The 17,869-nt window shown below is 50.7% G+C and overlaps 1 protein-coding gene across 1 annotated transcript; it reads left to right on the top strand.

Moving 5' to 3' along the window:
- The first annotated feature begins 4,039 nt into the window (after positions 1 to 4,039).
- Positions 4,040 to 12,377, top strand: Slc29a2 (solute carrier family 29 member 2). The gene is made up of 12 exons (XM_052712767.1): positions 4,040 to 4,847; positions 5,097 to 5,178; positions 6,384 to 6,544; positions 6,700 to 6,839; positions 7,394 to 7,528; positions 7,743 to 7,840; positions 8,400 to 8,484; positions 9,270 to 9,412; positions 9,608 to 9,713; positions 9,797 to 9,882; positions 10,645 to 10,844; positions 11,356 to 12,377. Exons 1-12 carry the CDS (start codon positions 4,819 to 4,821, stop codon positions 11,465 to 11,467), a joined length of 1,377 nt encoding a protein of 458 aa, XP_052568727.1. The 5' UTR covers positions 4,040 to 4,818; the 3' UTR covers positions 11,468 to 12,377.
- The last annotated feature ends 5,492 nt before the right edge of the window (positions 12,378 to 17,869 follow it).

The raw sequence follows: 17,869 nt of genomic DNA, 5'->3' as shown, positions 1-17,869 counted from the left end.
CCAAAAATCTCTGTCCAATTTATAGATGGCTTTCTGGACAAAAGAAAAATGCACAAGCTTTTAAGCCAAATCTGTAGATCTTGTTGGGATTCAAAGGTATGAGTCCACTTCTGCTGTTTTAGAGATACCCATTACCTGCTTTGTCTACAATATGGATCTCAGTACAGATTGGTAATACTAATGTATATAAAACTTGTATGTCATTTTGTAAGTAGGCCTCAAAGGATCAAAAGAGTCATAAAAACCTAGACCCACTTCACAGAGGTTGAAAGGACCCCAGATAAGTATTCCTATTTTTCCTCTCTCCTGGTCTTGGGACTAGTGCTTTTCCCATTACTAAGGGTATGGACCTAAGGGTTCCAAATAAGTTCATAAATTTTAACTTCTGTTCCTAGTTTAAATTTGTCTCAACAGATTTCCACTTGGCTGGCAGTCACCTCCAAGCTTCAGTTGCTGACTACACTGCTCCAGATGACTGTGAGCTCCGGACTTGCTAAAAGCTGATGTGGACTAGCCCAGCCTATGTGATTGTTCCTTGTCTCTACAGGGTCAGAGAGCCACACACTTCTGACAATTGCCCCTTTGCCCAGTCCTTGACTAGCTTTTTAGCCTTTTGGGGGCCCTGACAACGGCGCCCCAATGCCAGCTCGAAGCAGTTCCAGAAGAGAATATGTCATCCCATGTTCCCTGCTCAGAAAAGGCTGAAATACTGGGTCAAAAGGAAACTCCCTGGCATAGAGACAACATGGCTAACTATACATGACCATTATTAGAGAGGGATACTTACGAGCTAACTGCCCAAAACCCATGATTGGGTTTAATTAGGCACAGGAGAAGGGGGGAATGTGAGACCAAAATGAGCCATCTTAAAAATAAGACCAAAATGCTTTCACCCTAAAATTAAGGCCTAAGATTTCTCCTTTTAAAAATAGGCCATTAATTACTAAAACCAGTCAGTGCAGATTCCAGAAACCAGGAAATGTAAAAGTACAGAGTCACAAGGTAGTCACGAGGTAATGACTGCTGGACTATAAAATGTCCTCTCCCTGGTTTCCAGGGTAACTGACCACAGAAATGTCCCCACCTGAGGACAGCCAATGAGAAATGGTGACGGGTAACCACTCCCTTAAAAGTAAGATTAAGCCATGATTTCTAGAAAGCCCCTAGAAGCAAGCCAATCAGAATTGTACCCATACTAGCACCCCTAAATGATGTAACCTTATGGCTTTTGCCTTTAAAAACAGAGCTTGCAAGCCGGGCGGTGGTGGCGCACACCTTTAATCCCAGCACTCGGGAGGCAGAGCCAGGCGGATCTCTGTGAGTTCGAGGCCAGCCTGCGCTACCAAGTGAGTTCCAGGAAAGGCGCAAAGCTACACAGAGAAACCCTGTCTCGAAAAACCAAAAAAACAAACAAACAAACAAACAAAAACAGAGCTTGCAGACAGGGGGACACTTCCTCCAGCCTCCTCTGCGTTGGATGTATTGCACGAAGTCCCTGCCTAGGCTTGTATTGCTTTTGGATATCCAGAATTAAACCTTGCTTTTGCATTCCAGCATACTTGTCTTTGGTGGGGGTTGCCATCTGGGCACAACAAGATATCAGGGTGAAAGCTGAAAAATCAGAGAAGCAGAACAGCCAGCCACTAGTTCTTACCTCAATGAAATCCTCAGCCTAAAGAGAGTGAGTTCCCATTTCCTCACGACTTATATTCCTTTCTCTGCTCTGCCATATTACTTCCTCGGATTAAAGGCGTGTGTGCTTCCCAAGCAAAGGCATGAGATCTCAAGTGATAGGATTAAAGGTATGTGCTACCACTTCCTGGCTCTATGTCTAATCTAGTAGCTGGCTCTGTTCTCTGATCCTCAGGCAAGTTTATTAGGGTACACAATATATCACCACAAGTATCAACAATAATTATTAAAATAAGTATGAGTAAAAAGTGCATATGTAACCAGGCGGTGATGGATGTCTTTAATTCCAGCACTCAGGAGGCAGAGGCAGGTGGATCTCAGTGAGTTTGAGGCCAGCCAGGCCTACAGAGCTTGAATTCCAGGACAGCCAGGACTGTTACATAGAGAAACTCTCCCTCTCTCTCTCTCCTCTCTCCTCCCCCGCTCCCAAAAAAGTAGATATGTAAAATTGCCAGGAGATGCCCCGAGGCCAGTTCTGGGTGCAGAGAGGATTAAGGGGCTTTGAAAACATGTTGGAACTGAATTCAGACTGTCTCTCTGCATATTGGAAGGCTGAAAAGAAAGCCGAAGAGTAACTGTCTTTTCCCATGTAATTGAATGCTGTCTCTCTTCTGCCTAAAGTCTCCGGCTAGGACTATGGATGCAGCTCAGGGGTAAGAATGTTTGCCTGGCCAGGTGGTGGTGGTGGTGGCGGCAGCAGCGGCGGTGGCCGCAGCCGTGGCACACGCCACTGATCCCAGCACTCGGGAGGCAGAGCCAGGCGGATCTCTGTGAGTTAGAGGCCAGCCTGGTCTACAGAGCGAGTTCCAGGAAAGGAACAAAGTTACACAGAAAAACCCTGTCTTGGAAAAAAAAAAGTGTTTGCCTGACATGCACAGGTTCTGGGTTCAGTTCCTAGCATCACAGAGAGTCAACTGCAGACCACCATGATCCAATCCTTTATTAACCACCTTCAATGAACCAAGCAGGGGCAGAAGCATGGTCTGCCTGGTGCATAGGAAAAACCACCTGAAAATAACATCATTTTCCCTTTGGTTTTTCTTTTCTTTCTCACTTTTTTTTTTTTTAAAGATTTATTATGTATACAGCAGCATGTATGAGTGCAGGCAAGAAGAGGGCACCAGATCTCATTACAGATGGTTGTGAGCCACCATGTGGGTGCTGGGAATTGAACTCAGGACCTCTGGAAGAGCAGTCAGTGCTCTTAACCTCTGAGCCATCTCTCCAGCCCACTTTTTCACTTTTTTTTTTTTTTTTTTTTGGTTTTTCAAGACAGGGTTTCTCTGTGTAGCTTTGTGCCTTTCCTGGATCTCGCGCTGTAGACCAGGCTGGCCTCGAACTGACAAAGATCCGCCTGCCTCTGCCTCCTGAGTGCTGGGATTAAAGGTGTTCGCCACCACCACCCGGCTTTTTTCACTTTTTTTTTTGTTTTTTTGTTTTTTTGTTTTTTCAAGACAGGGTTTCTCTGTGTAGCTTTGCGCCTTTCCTGGAACTCACTTGGTAGCCCAGGCTGGCCTTGGACTCACAGAGATCTGCCTGGCTCTGCCTCCTGAGTGCTGGGATTAAAGGTGTGTGTCACCACCGCCTGGCTTTCTTTTGGTTTTTCGAGGCAGGGTTTCTCTGTGTGGCTTTGGCTGTCCTGGAACTCACTCTGTAGCCCAGGCTGGCCTCGAACTCACAGAGATCTGCCTGCCTCTGCCTCCCAAGTGCTGGAATTAAAGGTGTGCGCCACCACTGCTCAGCTAATAACTATATCCTTTAAAGACTCATACATACATAGACACACATTACATGTATTCATGGGGGTGGTACAGGTGTGCCACCATGCTTGTGTGAAGGTCAGAGGGCAATCTGCAGGCGTCACTTCAGTCCTTCCACTATAGGGTCCTCGGGCTTGAACTCAGGTTATCATACTTGGCAGGAACACCCTTACCCTTCAGAGCTGTCTTGACAGCCCATTTAAATATACTTTTTAAAAATATATATAATAGGGCTGCCCTTCCAGGGGTCCTGAGTTCAATCCCAGCAACCACATGGTGGCTCACAGCCATCTGTAATGAGATCTGGCGCCCTCTTCTGGCCTGCAGATATACATGCAGGCAGAATACTGTATACATAATTATAAATAAGTCTTAATAGATAGATAGATAGATAGATAGATAGATAGATAGATAGATAGATAGATTCTTAACTTAGGAAAACAGTAAGTCTCACTTCCTCATCCTAGAGAAACCACACCCATGCATAAATTATAAGACTCTAATTTGCAATCTCATCGAAGTTTTCACTGGGTGGGGGTAATAGTGGAAGGTGAATGCACCGTGCCAGCGGAGGCGACTGCTGGGCAGGGAGCTGACCATCACTTCCTGGGCCTCAGTTCCCTCCAGAGCCTTTGTTCAAGCCCAGCTGGACCCAGGTACTTCAGGAAAAGGGCCCGTCTGTCTTTCATATCCGTCTGCAAAGACACCTGGCCAATTCCTCAACCTCTGGGGAAACTTCCTCGGAGCATCTCGCCGGGACCCTCTGCGACAGTAGGTGACACCAGCTTCTCCCACCTGCCCGGCCAGGCTTGCTCGCTAAGCTGCCGACTGGGTAGCAGCAAGCTCAGAGGACTCCAAACTTTAAGGGGTGCAAGCGAGGCTTCACCTCGGAGAGTGCCAAGAGGAAGAATCTGCAGCCAGTTCGGCTGTACCCAGCCACCGACGGACCCCTTCCATCTGGCACTGTCCTTGTCACCCTCCCCAGATTCCTGGACAGATGCCCACAGAGAGGACCGGAGCCTGTGCGGAGGGGCGGCGGTAAGACCCAGCAGCACAGGTGTAAGCAGCGGGAAAGCGGATCCCAAACCCTAAGCACAGCTGCCTGCCGGGGCGGAGTCTGGAAAGCCAGCGCTAAGGGGGAGGGGTGCATGGTCCTTTGTCCCCGCCCCGGGGGCGGAGCCGAGGTTCGAGCCTGCAAAGCGTGGTCCTCGCGGTAGCCCAGCCTGGACCCTTACACTCCCTACGGCGCCCCGACCTTGGGATTCCGGAAGACCGGCCCCCGTCGCTGTCCTTCGACCTCCCAGCCCCGCATAGGCTCAGGTGCAGCCGCCCCCCACCGGGCCTGGCGCACTGGGCTGCCGCAGCCATGGCGCGGGAAGACTCCCCTCGGGACAGGTGAGGTGGGAACCCCATGTGGTGCGTACCGGGGCACCCGTAGCCATAGGCCTGTGAATTCCCGCTGGTCTAGATGCTTCTAGACTCCCAGACCAACGGGAACTACAATTCCCATCAGCCGATTCCCTTGGCTGCTTGAATGGAAGTGATGGGGGTTGTAGTCAATTCTACCGAGGGGCGGCCTCGGAGTCGGCTAGGGCGGCCCAGGCGTGCGTCCTCGGGGTGACCTTCTGATTAATCCCCCCACAGCTACCACCTGGTCGGGATCAGCTTCTTCATCCTGGGACTGGGCACCCTTCTCCCCTGGAACTTCTTCATTACCGCTATCCCGGTGAGACACGCGGCCAGTGAGCAATCGCATGGCCACAAACGTCCATACCTCCAGCCGCCTAGGACTGCGGTTCCCGAGCTGCTTTCCTCACCACGCCTTCTATGTCTCCCCTGTCAGCGAAGCACTGAGCCTCACAAAAGGAGCCGCCTTTCTCCTGGCTAGGCATACTTTTAGGAATGTCCAGATCTCCGAGGGGCAGGGCCATCTACACAGGGAGTCTAACCAGCAAAGGAGCTACCAGCCCATGTTCTTTGTCGTTATTTCTGGCCAGTCGCTCCAAAAGCGGATTTTCCAATCCTTTAACTTTCTTTGCAATGATATGAATTGCATTTATTCAACTAATATTTAGTGTGCAGCTACTGTGGACCAGGGATTGCATGCATTTTTTTTTTTTTTTATAGAAAGGCAAAAATGTGTAGCTTGCGTTTTCTTTGGGACATGGTTATTCAAACATATTCAGTGGGATAACTTTCCAGGTGCCTGTGGAGTGCCTGTGTCAGTGCTGACCCTGGATACCCAAAGATGAGTCAGCTACTGAACTTGAGAGCCATAGGGCCAGAGTTATTAATAACGTAACATGACATTCCATTCCAGCCTGAAGCAGAGTGCTAAAGGTTTGCTCGCAGAAGAAATAACTTCTGCTTCATAGAAGAGATCTGTAGATTGGGATCTGAGCAGGCAGAGGATGGAGAGAGGGAATTCAGAGTGCAGGCTAAGAAGAGCCTATTTAGAAAAGTGTCTAGAGCCTGGAGCTTACCAGGATGGCACAGAAGGAAGACATGAAAGGGAGTCTGGGATCAGATTCGGGAGTCCTAAAACATGAGATCTGCCTTGCAGGCCGTGGGGAGCTAAGCAGAAGAGTGGTGGGATATGTGTGCCAGAGAGGATGTAGTTGCTTAGCACCTAAGCTGGGGCCTGGCACACAGTAGGTGTTCAATAAATACCCATGGGATGATTAAACATAGAGGCTGTTGCAGGTGTGGGAGTGGGGCTGGAGCCAGGACACTGAAGCGGAGATGTGACCCAGACATGTAGCAAGGCCTTGGACTCAGTCCCAGAATTCAGCCATTTAATTTAGTGCATAGCCATCCTGCTCCACTTGTGTGCCAGGTGCTGGGGACAGTGCAAAGCCAGGCCCCAAGACTTCAGTCCGAGTGTGGAAGGGGAAAGTGGTCCCTGACTCTCCACTATCTCCCATCTGGCAGTACTTCCAAGGGCGGTTGGCAGGGGCCAACAACACAGCTGAGACCCCGAGCACCAACCACACCGGTCCCACAGACAATTACAACTTCAACAACTGGGTGACGCTGCTCTCCCAGCTGCCTCTCCTGCTCTTCACACTCCTCAACTCCTTCCTGTATCAGTGGTGAGAGCCAGTTGTTGGACCCCAGCCTCCTTGTAGAGACAGCCTTAGCGGCCAGGAGCACCCACCTCCTGCTGCCTGTCTTCTCCTGTCCACTGCCCTGCCCCGTGCTCTCTTCCCCTGCCTGGCCATCTGATGTCCTCTGCCCTTCTGAGCAGCATCCCTGAGGCGGTGCGCATTCTGGGCAGCCTGCTGGCCATACTGCTGCTCTTTGCCCTGACGGCAGCGTTGGTGAAGGTGGACTTGAGCCCCGGGCTGTTCTTTTCCATCACCATGGCATCCGTCTGGTTCATCAACTGTAAGCACATCTGCCTTTCTGCTCCCCCTTCCCCTCCTCCCACTTCTTCCTTGTGCTGGAGCAGCCCAGCAGATCTGTGAAGGAAGACAATGCCATTATCACCCGAATCCCCCCAAAAACAAACTGATCCCAAAGAGAAGGAAATCACTTGTCTCAGACCCATAGTGACCTAGGAGCAGGTCATAGTCAGAAGTCCCACAGACCTATGGTTATCTCAAAAGAGAAATAGGCCGGGTGTGGTGGCACATGCCTTTAATCCTAGCACTTGGGAGTCAGAGGCAGGTAGGTCTCTGTGAGTTCAAGACCAACAAGGTCTACAGAGTGACTTCCTGGCTATCGAAAGCTACATAGTGAGACCCTGTCTTAAATAAATAAATAAATGAATAAAAGAGAGAGAGGGAGATGGGGGATATTCTAGCAGACTGCCCTAAATCCCCAGGAAACCCACGCCTGCCCAGCCTGGACCAGAGTTTCCCATGCCCCTAATGGACACTTCCTCTCAGATGCCTCCAAGGCTGCCTCGGAGTATTGGTTCCTTCTCTGTCTGTCCACAGCCTTCTGTGCAGTGCTTCAAGGCAGCCTCTTCGGACAGCTGGGCACCATGCCTTCCACCTACAGCACCCTCTTCCTCAGTGGCCAGGGCCTGGCTGGGATCTTCGCGGCCCTTGCTATGCTCATGTCCATGGCCAGTGAGTTCACCTGGTGGCTGGAGGGCTGGGTAGCCTCTACAGTTTGGGGAAGAAGGGATGGGACACAGGAGGAAGAGGCCAGGGTTCTGGGGTGGAGACAGAGGAACAGGGCTCTTGGGCTTTTTACTAAGGGAGAATGACCAGGCAACACTACAGGAAACCATGTGGGACTGTGGCACTTGCATCTCCTCTGCAGCTGAAGTTTCTGTTACAGGTGGTGTGGATGCCCAGACCTCTGCCCTTGGGTACTTCATCACACCCTGTGTGGGCATCCTCCTCTCCATTGTGTGTTACCTTAGCCTGCCTCATCTGGTAAGCCTGACATTCGGCTAGACACCCCCACCTTAGGGAATTTTGGACAAAGCCCTGGGAGAGTCCAAGGGAGAGAGATGAGACCTCAGTTAATGCCGATCCCCCCAAAGGAGGTGTTGACTGGAGTAAAGTCCTTAGGTAGGATTTCTGTTGCTGTGAAGAGACACCATGACCACCGCAACTCTTTTAAAGGAAAACATTTAATTGGGGTGGCTTACAGTTTCAGAGGTTTAATCCATTATTATCATGGTGGAACATGGTAGCACACAGGCAGACATGGTGCTGGAGAAGGAGCTGAGAGTTCTACATCTTGATCCGCAGGCATAAAGAAAGTGAACTGGGACACTGGGCATAACTTAAGCATAGGAGACCTCAAAGCCCACACCCAGAGTGACACTTCCTCCAGCAAGGCCACACTTCCTAATAGTACCACTCCCTTTAGGGGCCATTTTCTTTCAAACCACCACGGGGACCCCAGCCTCCCAGCCAAGGGGGTGGGGGTGGGTTGGGGGGTTACAGACAGGCCTTGGGCAGGCCTGACTTGCTGATTCTTCTGCAGGAGTTTGCCCGCTACTACCTGTCCAAGAAGCTGTCCCAGGCCCCAGTTCAGGAGCTAGAGACCAAAGCTGAGCTCCTCCAAGCTGGTAAATCCCAGAACCTTGCAGGGGAGGTGGGAGAGAGAACAAGTCCAAGTAGACTCCTGGGAACTAGTCCCTTCTGTCCCCGTGACAGCCCCATCTCTTTGAGCCTCGTGTGAGCAGAGGCAGGTCACAAAGGGAAGCCATCCCTGCTACCCTGTGGGTCTGTTTCCTCTTGAGCAAAAGGGAGGAGCCGCAGAGAGCATTCTGGATCCACAGTCTCTAGGCTCTACAGCCTTGGGCAGATCAGTGAATTGCTCCCTTTCTTTCTTGTTACTTTTGTTTTTTGGCAACAGGGTCTTTCTGTGTAGGCCATGCTGGCCACAGACTCAGACTATATGTCTCTGCTTCCTGGGTGCCGAGACTAAAGGCATTTGCTGCCATGCCCAGCTTAGCCTCCATTCCTTCATTGCAAAGAACAATGAGAGAACCCATCCAAAATGCTTAACTCATGGCCTGGCACATGGGCAGGATAGCAAGTCAGAGGTCTAGGTAATAGAGTTCTAGGCCAGCCTGGGCTAGAAAAAGATCCTATCTTCAAAAACAAACAAAACAAAAAACATGTAAGTGCTGGGGTGTAATTCAGTGACACGTCTAACAGCCCATGAAACCATGGGCCAATCTCCAACACTGCAATAAATAAACAAATAAATTAGTAAGCAGGCTGGTAACACCATTAATCCCCTTCTCCTGCACTTTGGCTGGAAGAGACGCTTTTTTCACCACTGGGATTTCCTTGTTTTTGGAAATTTGAGCCATGGGCCTGATCCTCAGCCTTCCCTCTCCCCTAGATGAGAAGAATGGGATTCCCATCAGCCCCCAGAAGGCAGACCCAGCTCTGGATCTTGACCTTGAGAAGGAGCCGGAGTCAGAGCTGGATCTAGACGAGCCACAGAAGCCAGGAAAACCTTCTGTCTTTGTTGTTTTCCGGAAGGTTCGTTGTCTTCCAGAAGGTTCAGCTAAGAGATGGCTCCTAACCATTTTCCCAGGGACATTTTCCCCAGCCCCGGGCTTTGGTGCTTACCCCCTAATATCACTGGGTCACGGTGGCTTGGGGGTGCAGTGGGTAGGGCTGTGGCAGCGGGGTTGGGACTACCCTGCCCACTCACACCCTGCCTCCGGCTCCCAGATCTGGCTGACGGCGCTGTGCCTTGTGTTGGTCTTCACAGTCACCCTGTCCGTCTTTCCTGCCATCACAGCCATGGTGACCAGCTCCACCAGCCCCGGGAAGTGGAGTGAGTGTTGGGGTGAAGAGGGGCTTGGGGAGTGAGGGGGAAGGACAGATGGGGATCGGGGTGACTGGCTCTCTCTTCCCTAGGCCAGTTCTTCAACCCCATCTGCTGCTTTCTGCTCTTCAACATCATGGATTGGCTGGGCCGGAGCCTGACTTCCTACTTCCTATGGGTGAGCTTGTCAGGGCTGACCCAGAGGGTTAGGAAGTACCAGGACCGAAGGGTCCACAGGAACATAGAAAGGTGACCTTCAGTAGTCCCCCTGACCTGACATTGGAACAGCCCCCTCACTGGCAGCAGGTGACTGGCCCCTGGAATGAGTTCCTCCAAAGCAGAAGCCACCAACCACATCTAGTGGAGTCTCATGCCCCCAGCCCCAGCCCGGCACTCTGCTTCGTGAGGATTCTTGTAGCTGCTGAGAAATTGGATGTGGTTCTTAGTTAGGGGATTGCTGTCAGCGGGGCATTGTGTCCTTATGTGAAAGCTTCCTGGGAAAGTAACAAATACAGTAGCAGCAGCCTAAGTAGGGACATAACCTAGAGACCCAGCCTCCCACTTGCTTGGAATCCCATCTGGGAGAACGGCCAGTAGGTTCTGGTTGTGGTTAGGTTGGAGAAATACATGCTGGCGCACCAATACACACTGACTATAGACCTGCCTTACCTTCCTCTGCCTCCCCAGTGCTGGGATTAAAGGCGTGTGCCACCCCCATCCCCTGGCCTAAAAGCTCGTCTTATAAAGAAATGATCAGGGGCTGGAGAGAGAGCCCAGTGTTTAAGAGCAGTGGCTGCTCTTCCAGAGGACCTGAGCTTAGTTCCCAGCACCATGTGACTTTGCTCACAGTTGCCTATAACTAGCTCCAGGGGCGTCTGCACATGTGTGGCATGCCCCCCGCTAGCTGCAGGGCCCACACTCACCTGAACCTCTGTCACAGCCAGATGAGGACAGCCGACTGCTGCCCCTGCTGGTGTGCCTGCGCTTCCTGTTTGTGCCACTCTTCATGCTCTGTCACGTGCCCAAGCGTGCCCGGCTGCCCATCATCTTCAGGCAGGACGCCTACTTCATCACATTTATGCTGCTCTTCGCCATTTCCAACGGCTACTTGGTGTCTCTCACCATGTGCCTGGCACCCAGGTCTGGGAAGCAAAGGGTTGGGTGCTGGTGATGGGGAGGGCCTAGCTCAGGACCAGTATCTGCAGAGGGAGACCATCATCCCTAGGTAGCTGTCTTCAGACCTCTGCGCCACCCTATGGGACAGGCCTTCACTGTGGCACTCACCCCAGGCTAGGAACAGGGGAGGTTACCTGTCTAGGTAGCCCAGCTATTTTTGACAGGGGCAGTAGAGCTGGGACTCTGAGAAGAGTCAGCATGGCAGGAAGAACCAGCTGGGACACTGTGTTGAGAAATAAAGTGATGGGATCTAGAACCCTATAAAGTTGGACCCTAAAGGTCCAGAGAGATGTTCCTTTTTGCCAACTTTTACAGAGGAGGGAACTGAAGCCCAGAGAAAGACCAGGGTATAGTGGCGGAGGGTGGGGTCAGACCCAGACTAGAACCCGCGTGCAGAGGGACAGCAGAGAGCCCAGAAGCTGTCCTAAGGTCGGGCCTGGCCTTCTCTATATAAGCTTCTGTTTGTGTGTTCTAGGCAGGTGCTGCCACATGAGAGGGAGGTGGCTGGAGCCCTCATGACCTTCTTCCTGGCCCTGGGACTGTCCTGCGGGGCCTCTCTCTCCTTCCTCTTTAAGGCTTTACTCTGAGGCCCACCAGTGCTCCCCACAGCCCTCCTCATCAGTGCTCCCACAGCCCTCCTCTCAGCGCTGCTTCTGGAGCTGAGACTTTGCCGAGGGAAGGACCTCTGCTTCGCTGGGCCTCTTGGTCTGTGGGTGCCAGGAGGGGTCAGAAACGACCTTGGCTCCTAGCCACATTGCATATGGTGAGAAAGAATACACCGGTGGTCATTCTGCTCCTCACCCAGGAGTGAAACGGGACACAGAAGGATGGACCTCACTGAGACGCACGAAAGAGCATATTGGAAGGCAATAATCAGGAGAAAGGGTGCAGGGCCAGGGCCTGCCCTGCCACCAGAACTTACCTGTTCATCCAACTCCGAGGGAGCAAAGCCACCTGCAGGCCTTGCTAAGGACACCCTGATGGCCTCTACCTCAGCTCAGAGTGGGAACTGGGCCAGCTCCAGAACAACGCTTCCACCCACCCACCCCCCAAGGCCCATGGGTAGGGCGTGAGGTGCCATAGAAGTTGAGGGGAAGAGAAAGCTCAAGCGAACAACCCCTGAGCCTCCAACAGTGTTTTCATAGCCGGTACTCCCTGGAATCCAGATGGGCCTGTCTAACAGAAAGGCAGCTAGTCTGCATGTGTCGTGCACTGCACTTTACAGTTAGCAAAGGTGTTCAGCACCCACTCTCACAGAAACCTCAGTGAGAGCTTTAGAACAAGCTGGGTGGGGATTGTGCCTCCCTGAGGCGTGATGTGACTGGTCAATGGAGAGTGAGGCTACAGCCTCCTCCTTGTAGGTGCTGACCTCCAGCCCACCACTGGCTTCTTTCCTCAGAGGTCACCAGGCAGGTGCCCTGGGCACTTGCTACCATCTTTTCACCCCATTTTTCCTCTGACCCTGTTCCTGAGACCAATAAAAACTGTTCGTTTTTATGATGGATTCCCGGAGTGTTTGCTTCTAAAGTCCTGACTGTTATGCCCAGATTGGGACCCCAAGGATTTCACCACAGACCTTAGGTTCAGAATGCAATAGCATGGTTTATTTCTGTTTGTTTACAAGCCGCGGGCAGGGAAGCTCGATCCAAAGCACTCACTCGTAGTCGTGAGGCCAGGAGGAACTTGCTTTTTCTTTGTGTGGCTAGCTTTTTAAAGGCAAAATCCACAAGCCCTTCAGGGGGGTTGGGGGAGTTTTGCACGGGTGCAACTCGGATTGGTTTATTTTTATCTTTGTTCTCTTTTAATTGGGTGAGGGTATGTAACCTTTGAATTTACTGGTTGGTGGTTACAATTTATTACTTTGGGGACAGTCCAGCACAAGTCCCAGGCTTTGTCCTTGAGCCACCATGGGGGCTGGCTGGCCAAGCACGTACTGCACATAACTCTAAGTTGGTGAGGGGCCCCAGAAAGTAAACATCTGGCTGAACTTTGAGCAGTCTTTTGTTCATGGCCCTCCCAGAAACTGCTTGCTCAAGTCTCAGGAAACTGAAATTGAGGCCTGATCTCTGAGAGAAGACTGAGCAGCCTGTTATGGCATCTGCTTGGTCCTTTCACTGACCACTCTGTTGGCTTCAGTAAACTAGGTGGGGTAGGTGTGGTTGTACCTGCTTGACAGATTGAGGTGGCAGATTCTGAGATGGGCAGAGGTTTTTGCACTGCTCTTCTGGCTCTCTGGACCTCATGACACCTGAGAAGGCCAGATGGGTCTGCACGAAGCTCTGGAGAGATGGCTCAGGGGTTTAGCTGCTCTATATCACCCAGGTTTGATTTCCAGCACTCATGGTAGCTGGGAATGCTGCAACCCCAGTTCCAAGGGATCTAACACCCTCTTGTGGGCTCTGTGGGCACCAGGCACACATGTGGTGTACATACATACATGCAGGCAAACACTCATGCACATAAAGTAAAATAAATCTAAAATGTAGGAAGCAGTGGCTCTGCTCCTGGGCCGAGCTCTAGGCTGAATAGTAAACTATCGCTATCCCCTCTCTTGAGCCCAGCACTCCCTTGTATCTGCTTCTTTCCCAGTGTTGCTCATTCCCAGAAATCTTAACCTCAAAGAGGCAGTCAGCCTGAGCAGGACTTCAGCACCCTAGCCAGGGTCCCTGATGGGTGCAGAAGAGGGCTACTTCATCTTTGTACACATGTACCGCCTGCTCTGCCCAACAAGGTTTCCTCACTTCTACCTTCCATGAACATTCATGGAGCACATCACATACTGCTGCATGCTGCAGAAATATGAAGTAGGAATTCAGCTGACAATGGCAAAAGCTATTACCTGGAAGAGCAGTGCTCTTCCAGAGGATAAAGCCAAGACCCAAGGAGTATTGGTGATATTGGCTTTTGAATATTAGCTGTTTCCTGCAGTGAATCTCTTGTGTCTGATTGTAGCTTTCCCATTTGATTCTTTTCCCAAGAACTTCTAACAGAGTGATTGATCATTCAAACTGGGCACAATTTCCCTTATACACTTTGGGATATTTGGATAACATCCCCCAACTGTGTGCCTTTCTGTAGTTATCTCCATTAGTAAGTATCTGGCCAGGGCCATCTCCAGACAAAAGCATTTTATCTGAGATACTCCTCAAACATCCAAGGACAGACTGCAGATATATAAGCATTCAGACTACCTACTAGTCTCCTGAAATAAGGTAAATATCCACACTGAGACAACTGCCAAGGCTAGGCGGATATTAAGTACAAAGCTTTGTCCTTGTGCAAATTAAGCTTAAACGCTCCTTTCTCCCATAGCTCATGTCCGCCTTTAACAATTAACTCGGAACAAAAGGGCTTTTGCATACCAGGTACGTCAAGCTGTGACACAGGCGATCTAGTACACTTCCCCCGCCCTGCCAGAAAACAGCACAGCCAAGATAAACTGGGATAGATTCGGCTCCAAAGGGAAAAAAAGGCAGTTTTATTTTACTCATGACTTTCAGTGACATAAACTCCTAATATTTTACCTCACCACTTCTTTTTTTTTTTTTTTTTGGTTTTTTTGAGACAGGGTTTCTCTGTGTAGCTTTGCGCCTTTCCTCGGACTCACTTGGTAGCCCAGGCTGGCCTCGAACTCACAGAGATCCGCCTGGCTCTGCCTCCAGAGTGCTGGGATTAAAGGCGTGTGCCACCACCGCCCCGGCCCATACCTAACCACTTCTAAGAATATAGTTTGAGCACATAAATCCCCTTTTTTGATCTATTAACCAATTTTAGCCCTTCGTTGACCCCACCTTCTTTAATCACTCCCCTCTTGGGTTGTAAATGAAGCCGACAATCCCCGCTCTTTGTGTGGATCTTATCACCTCTCTTTATGACCCTGAATGCCTCACATTGCATTGTCAAAGTATTACTGCTTATAAGTGTATATTATACCAGTGCCCCACAGCACTGGGAGATTTTGAACTTAGAGCAGGATGAAGATGGAAGGAACTTAGACAGGACAAGGAGAGGACAGTAGAGGAAGGGACAGAGAGGAGCTAAGGATGAGAACAGACATGAAGCTGTGTAGATGGATTTTGACTTAGAAGAATAAAGTGAATGGTCTAAAGAGCTCGGTGTACTTAGATTCATTCAAATCCCTCAGATTAATTCTTGCCGCTGGTAGCATCTCTTCTGGAACTCTGGGAAAAGACCATAAAGGGCTGGACCCCTGTAGTCTTTGATAACGTACCAGAGACTGAGCCAGTACAGGACACTTGCTTAGAAGCTACAGGCTCTTGATATCTTAGAGGATGGGAAGGCAAGCTATGACTTTGGAAGCAGAAATAAGCCACCAGGCAGACCTCAAATAAAGGTTTATTCCTTCGACTATTGTTGGTAGATACCTGCCCTGGTTGGTCTGGAGACTGAAACAAAGAGGTTCACGACCCAAGGCCATAAGAGAGGGAAAGTAACCATGATACAGCTTGTGAAGGTCTGCAGAAGCATGCGGTACAAGACTCTAGAAGAGGACGCCACTGACCTTACCTGGGAGGTCAGGGTTGGCCTTACCCAAACTAGACTTTGAGGAATGAACATGAGTTTTCTGGGCAATAGGGGAAGAAGAGTGTTCCCCTCAGCGGTGCCAGAGAGTGGAAGACACAGACAACGGGACTTTCTGAAAGAAGCCTAGAGGAGAAGGGGAGAGAAGGGGAGAGGATGAGGTGGGCATAGAAGACAGGACAGGTGAAGACCTGGCTTTATGTAAGTGATCCTTTAGAACTTTGTCCTACAGTTGAAGGACAGCAACCACAGGGCTTTCTTAGTGGAGTGTCATAGTCAGAGCTGTATGTGGACAGTGACTTGGGACACAGGGACAAGAAGCAGAAAGACCACAGCCAAGTGTCCCTGTAGCTGGGGAACAGAGCAGAGTGTGGCTGTTTCGTATGAGGCTGCTTCATCCCATGGCTAAGTGCTTTAAGGCTGGCCTCGCATCTGTGGCTCAGATCCGACCCTTTGAGTGCTGAGCTTGGAACTTAAGGAGTGTGGCCCCTGATGCAGAGAGCAGAGGCAGGCAGGCCTTGGACCCAAGCTGGGAAAGTAGCTGAAGTCCCAAGGACTCTTGGCAAAGACCTTCTGACTGAGACTGATAGTCCCAGATCCCAGTTCCTTCAGAGAACTCTCAGCCTGGCAGACTCTCCTGGGGCCAGGAAGGTACCCCCTCCATCCACTTACAGGCCAGGCAGTCTCAGAAAACCCACAGGGGCCACTGTCACCTGGAGGAAGCCACGAGTTGGGCTGAGCCGTGGAGGATCAGTCCCAGAAAAGAACACTCACGGTGCAAAGGTCCTGATATCACATCTTGAATGTCCATCTTCCCACCAGGAGAAGGCTGGCTTTAAAATATATATATTTAAAAAATCTTATGTGTATGAGTGATTTGCCTACATGTATGTATGGCTCTGCCTGGTGCCCACAGAAGCCAGAAGAGCATCAGATCCCTTGAAACTGGAGTTACAGGTGGCTGTGAGCTGAGATGTGGGTGCTGGGAACTGAACCTGGGTCCTGTTCAAGAGCAGCCAGTGCTCTTAACCACAGAACCATCTCTCCAGTCCCTATTCTCCCCGTCTGTGTTTGGAGCTAAGGGTCTCACTGTGTAACTCTGACTGGACTGGAACTCAGAGAGCTGCCTGCTTCTGTCTCCCGAATGCTGGGGCTAAAGTGCATCACACCCAAAGGAAGCCGGCTTTCCATTGGAAACAAATGCTTGAGCGGATGGGTGGCACCTGTCTGTCCCTTTCCTGATTCTCCGTCTCCTGCTCCTACTACCTCCTTGGCCCTGATACAGGCCCGACGCAATCGGACACTCTCTCTTTTGAAACAACCAGTAACCATCAGCAAGCACTGGAGGTATCAGTGTGGAGAGGACTGTTATGCCCAGATCGCGGGGACCCCCAACAGACCACCACAGAGACCGAATCCCGCATGTAAAAGTAAAGAGCCTTTATTTCAAGCTCCAGAGCTTGGTCCCTCTGTCTGTCCGACACAGCAGTGAGAGCAGAGAGCCCTGAGCTCAGGTGGGGGCAGAGTTTTTATCATAGCAGAGGTTGGGGTGAGGGGATTTCCAGGGTCCAGGACCCTGCTTGGCTGACAATTGTCTAGGGGTATCTGTAAAACAAAAAGTAAGTGTGTGCTAGATTCAAAGACATCTGGCCACCTTATCTAATGGTTGGAATGTTTGGGATGTCAGGTACTTCCTCACCTCTGAGTGGATCCCTGGGTGGTATCAGCTTAAGGCTTTTCCTGGATCTGGGTGTTGCCCTCCAGTAAGCCTGTCACAGAAGCTGTGTCTAGGCCCCTAAGCCTGTCATGGCTGCTGTGTGGTCAAGCTATTTTGGGGCCCCTCCACAGGACTGAGCCAGCTTAATGCGAGGGACACAGACATTTGAAGCTCAGTCTTGCCCCTCAAAGTGCTGACTCTTTTTATAAGGAGGCTGGGTAGTACTGGTTAAAATTCTGCTAATGAGAAGCATTTAGCAGTGGGGAAGGTACATGCCTGTAATCCCAGCACTCAGAAGATGCAGGCAAGAGGATCAGAAGTTCGAGATCATCTTTGGCTACATAGGGAGTTTGTGGCCAGCATGGACTACATGAGGCCTTGTCTCAAAAAGAAACAAACAGGGCTGGAGAGACAGCTCATGGGTTAAGAGCACTGGCTGCTCTTCCAGAGGACTCAGGTTCAAGTCACAGCAACCACATTATGGCTTGTAACCGTCTGTTAACTTCAGTTCCAGGGGACCTGACACCCTCTTCTGACTTCTACATGTGATACACAGACATACATTCAGGCACACACACACACAAAATAATAGGTCAAAATGGTTAGAAGGTGGATTTTAAAAACAACAACAAATCAAGTCGGTGGTGGCGCTCGCCTTTAATCCCAGCACTCAGGAGGCAGAGGCAGGTGGATCTCTGTGAGTTCGAGGCCAGTCTGGTCTACAGAGTGA

This window comes from Peromyscus californicus, unplaced genomic scaffold (genome assembly GCF_007827085.1).
Source record: "Peromyscus californicus insignis strain IS unplaced genomic scaffold, ASM782708v3 Scaffold_4__1_contigs__length_199733344, whole genome shotgun sequence".
NCBI lineage: Eukaryota > Metazoa > Chordata > Mammalia > Rodentia > Cricetidae > Peromyscus > Peromyscus californicus.
This window is presented reverse-complemented; position numbering and strand designations above follow the sequence as displayed.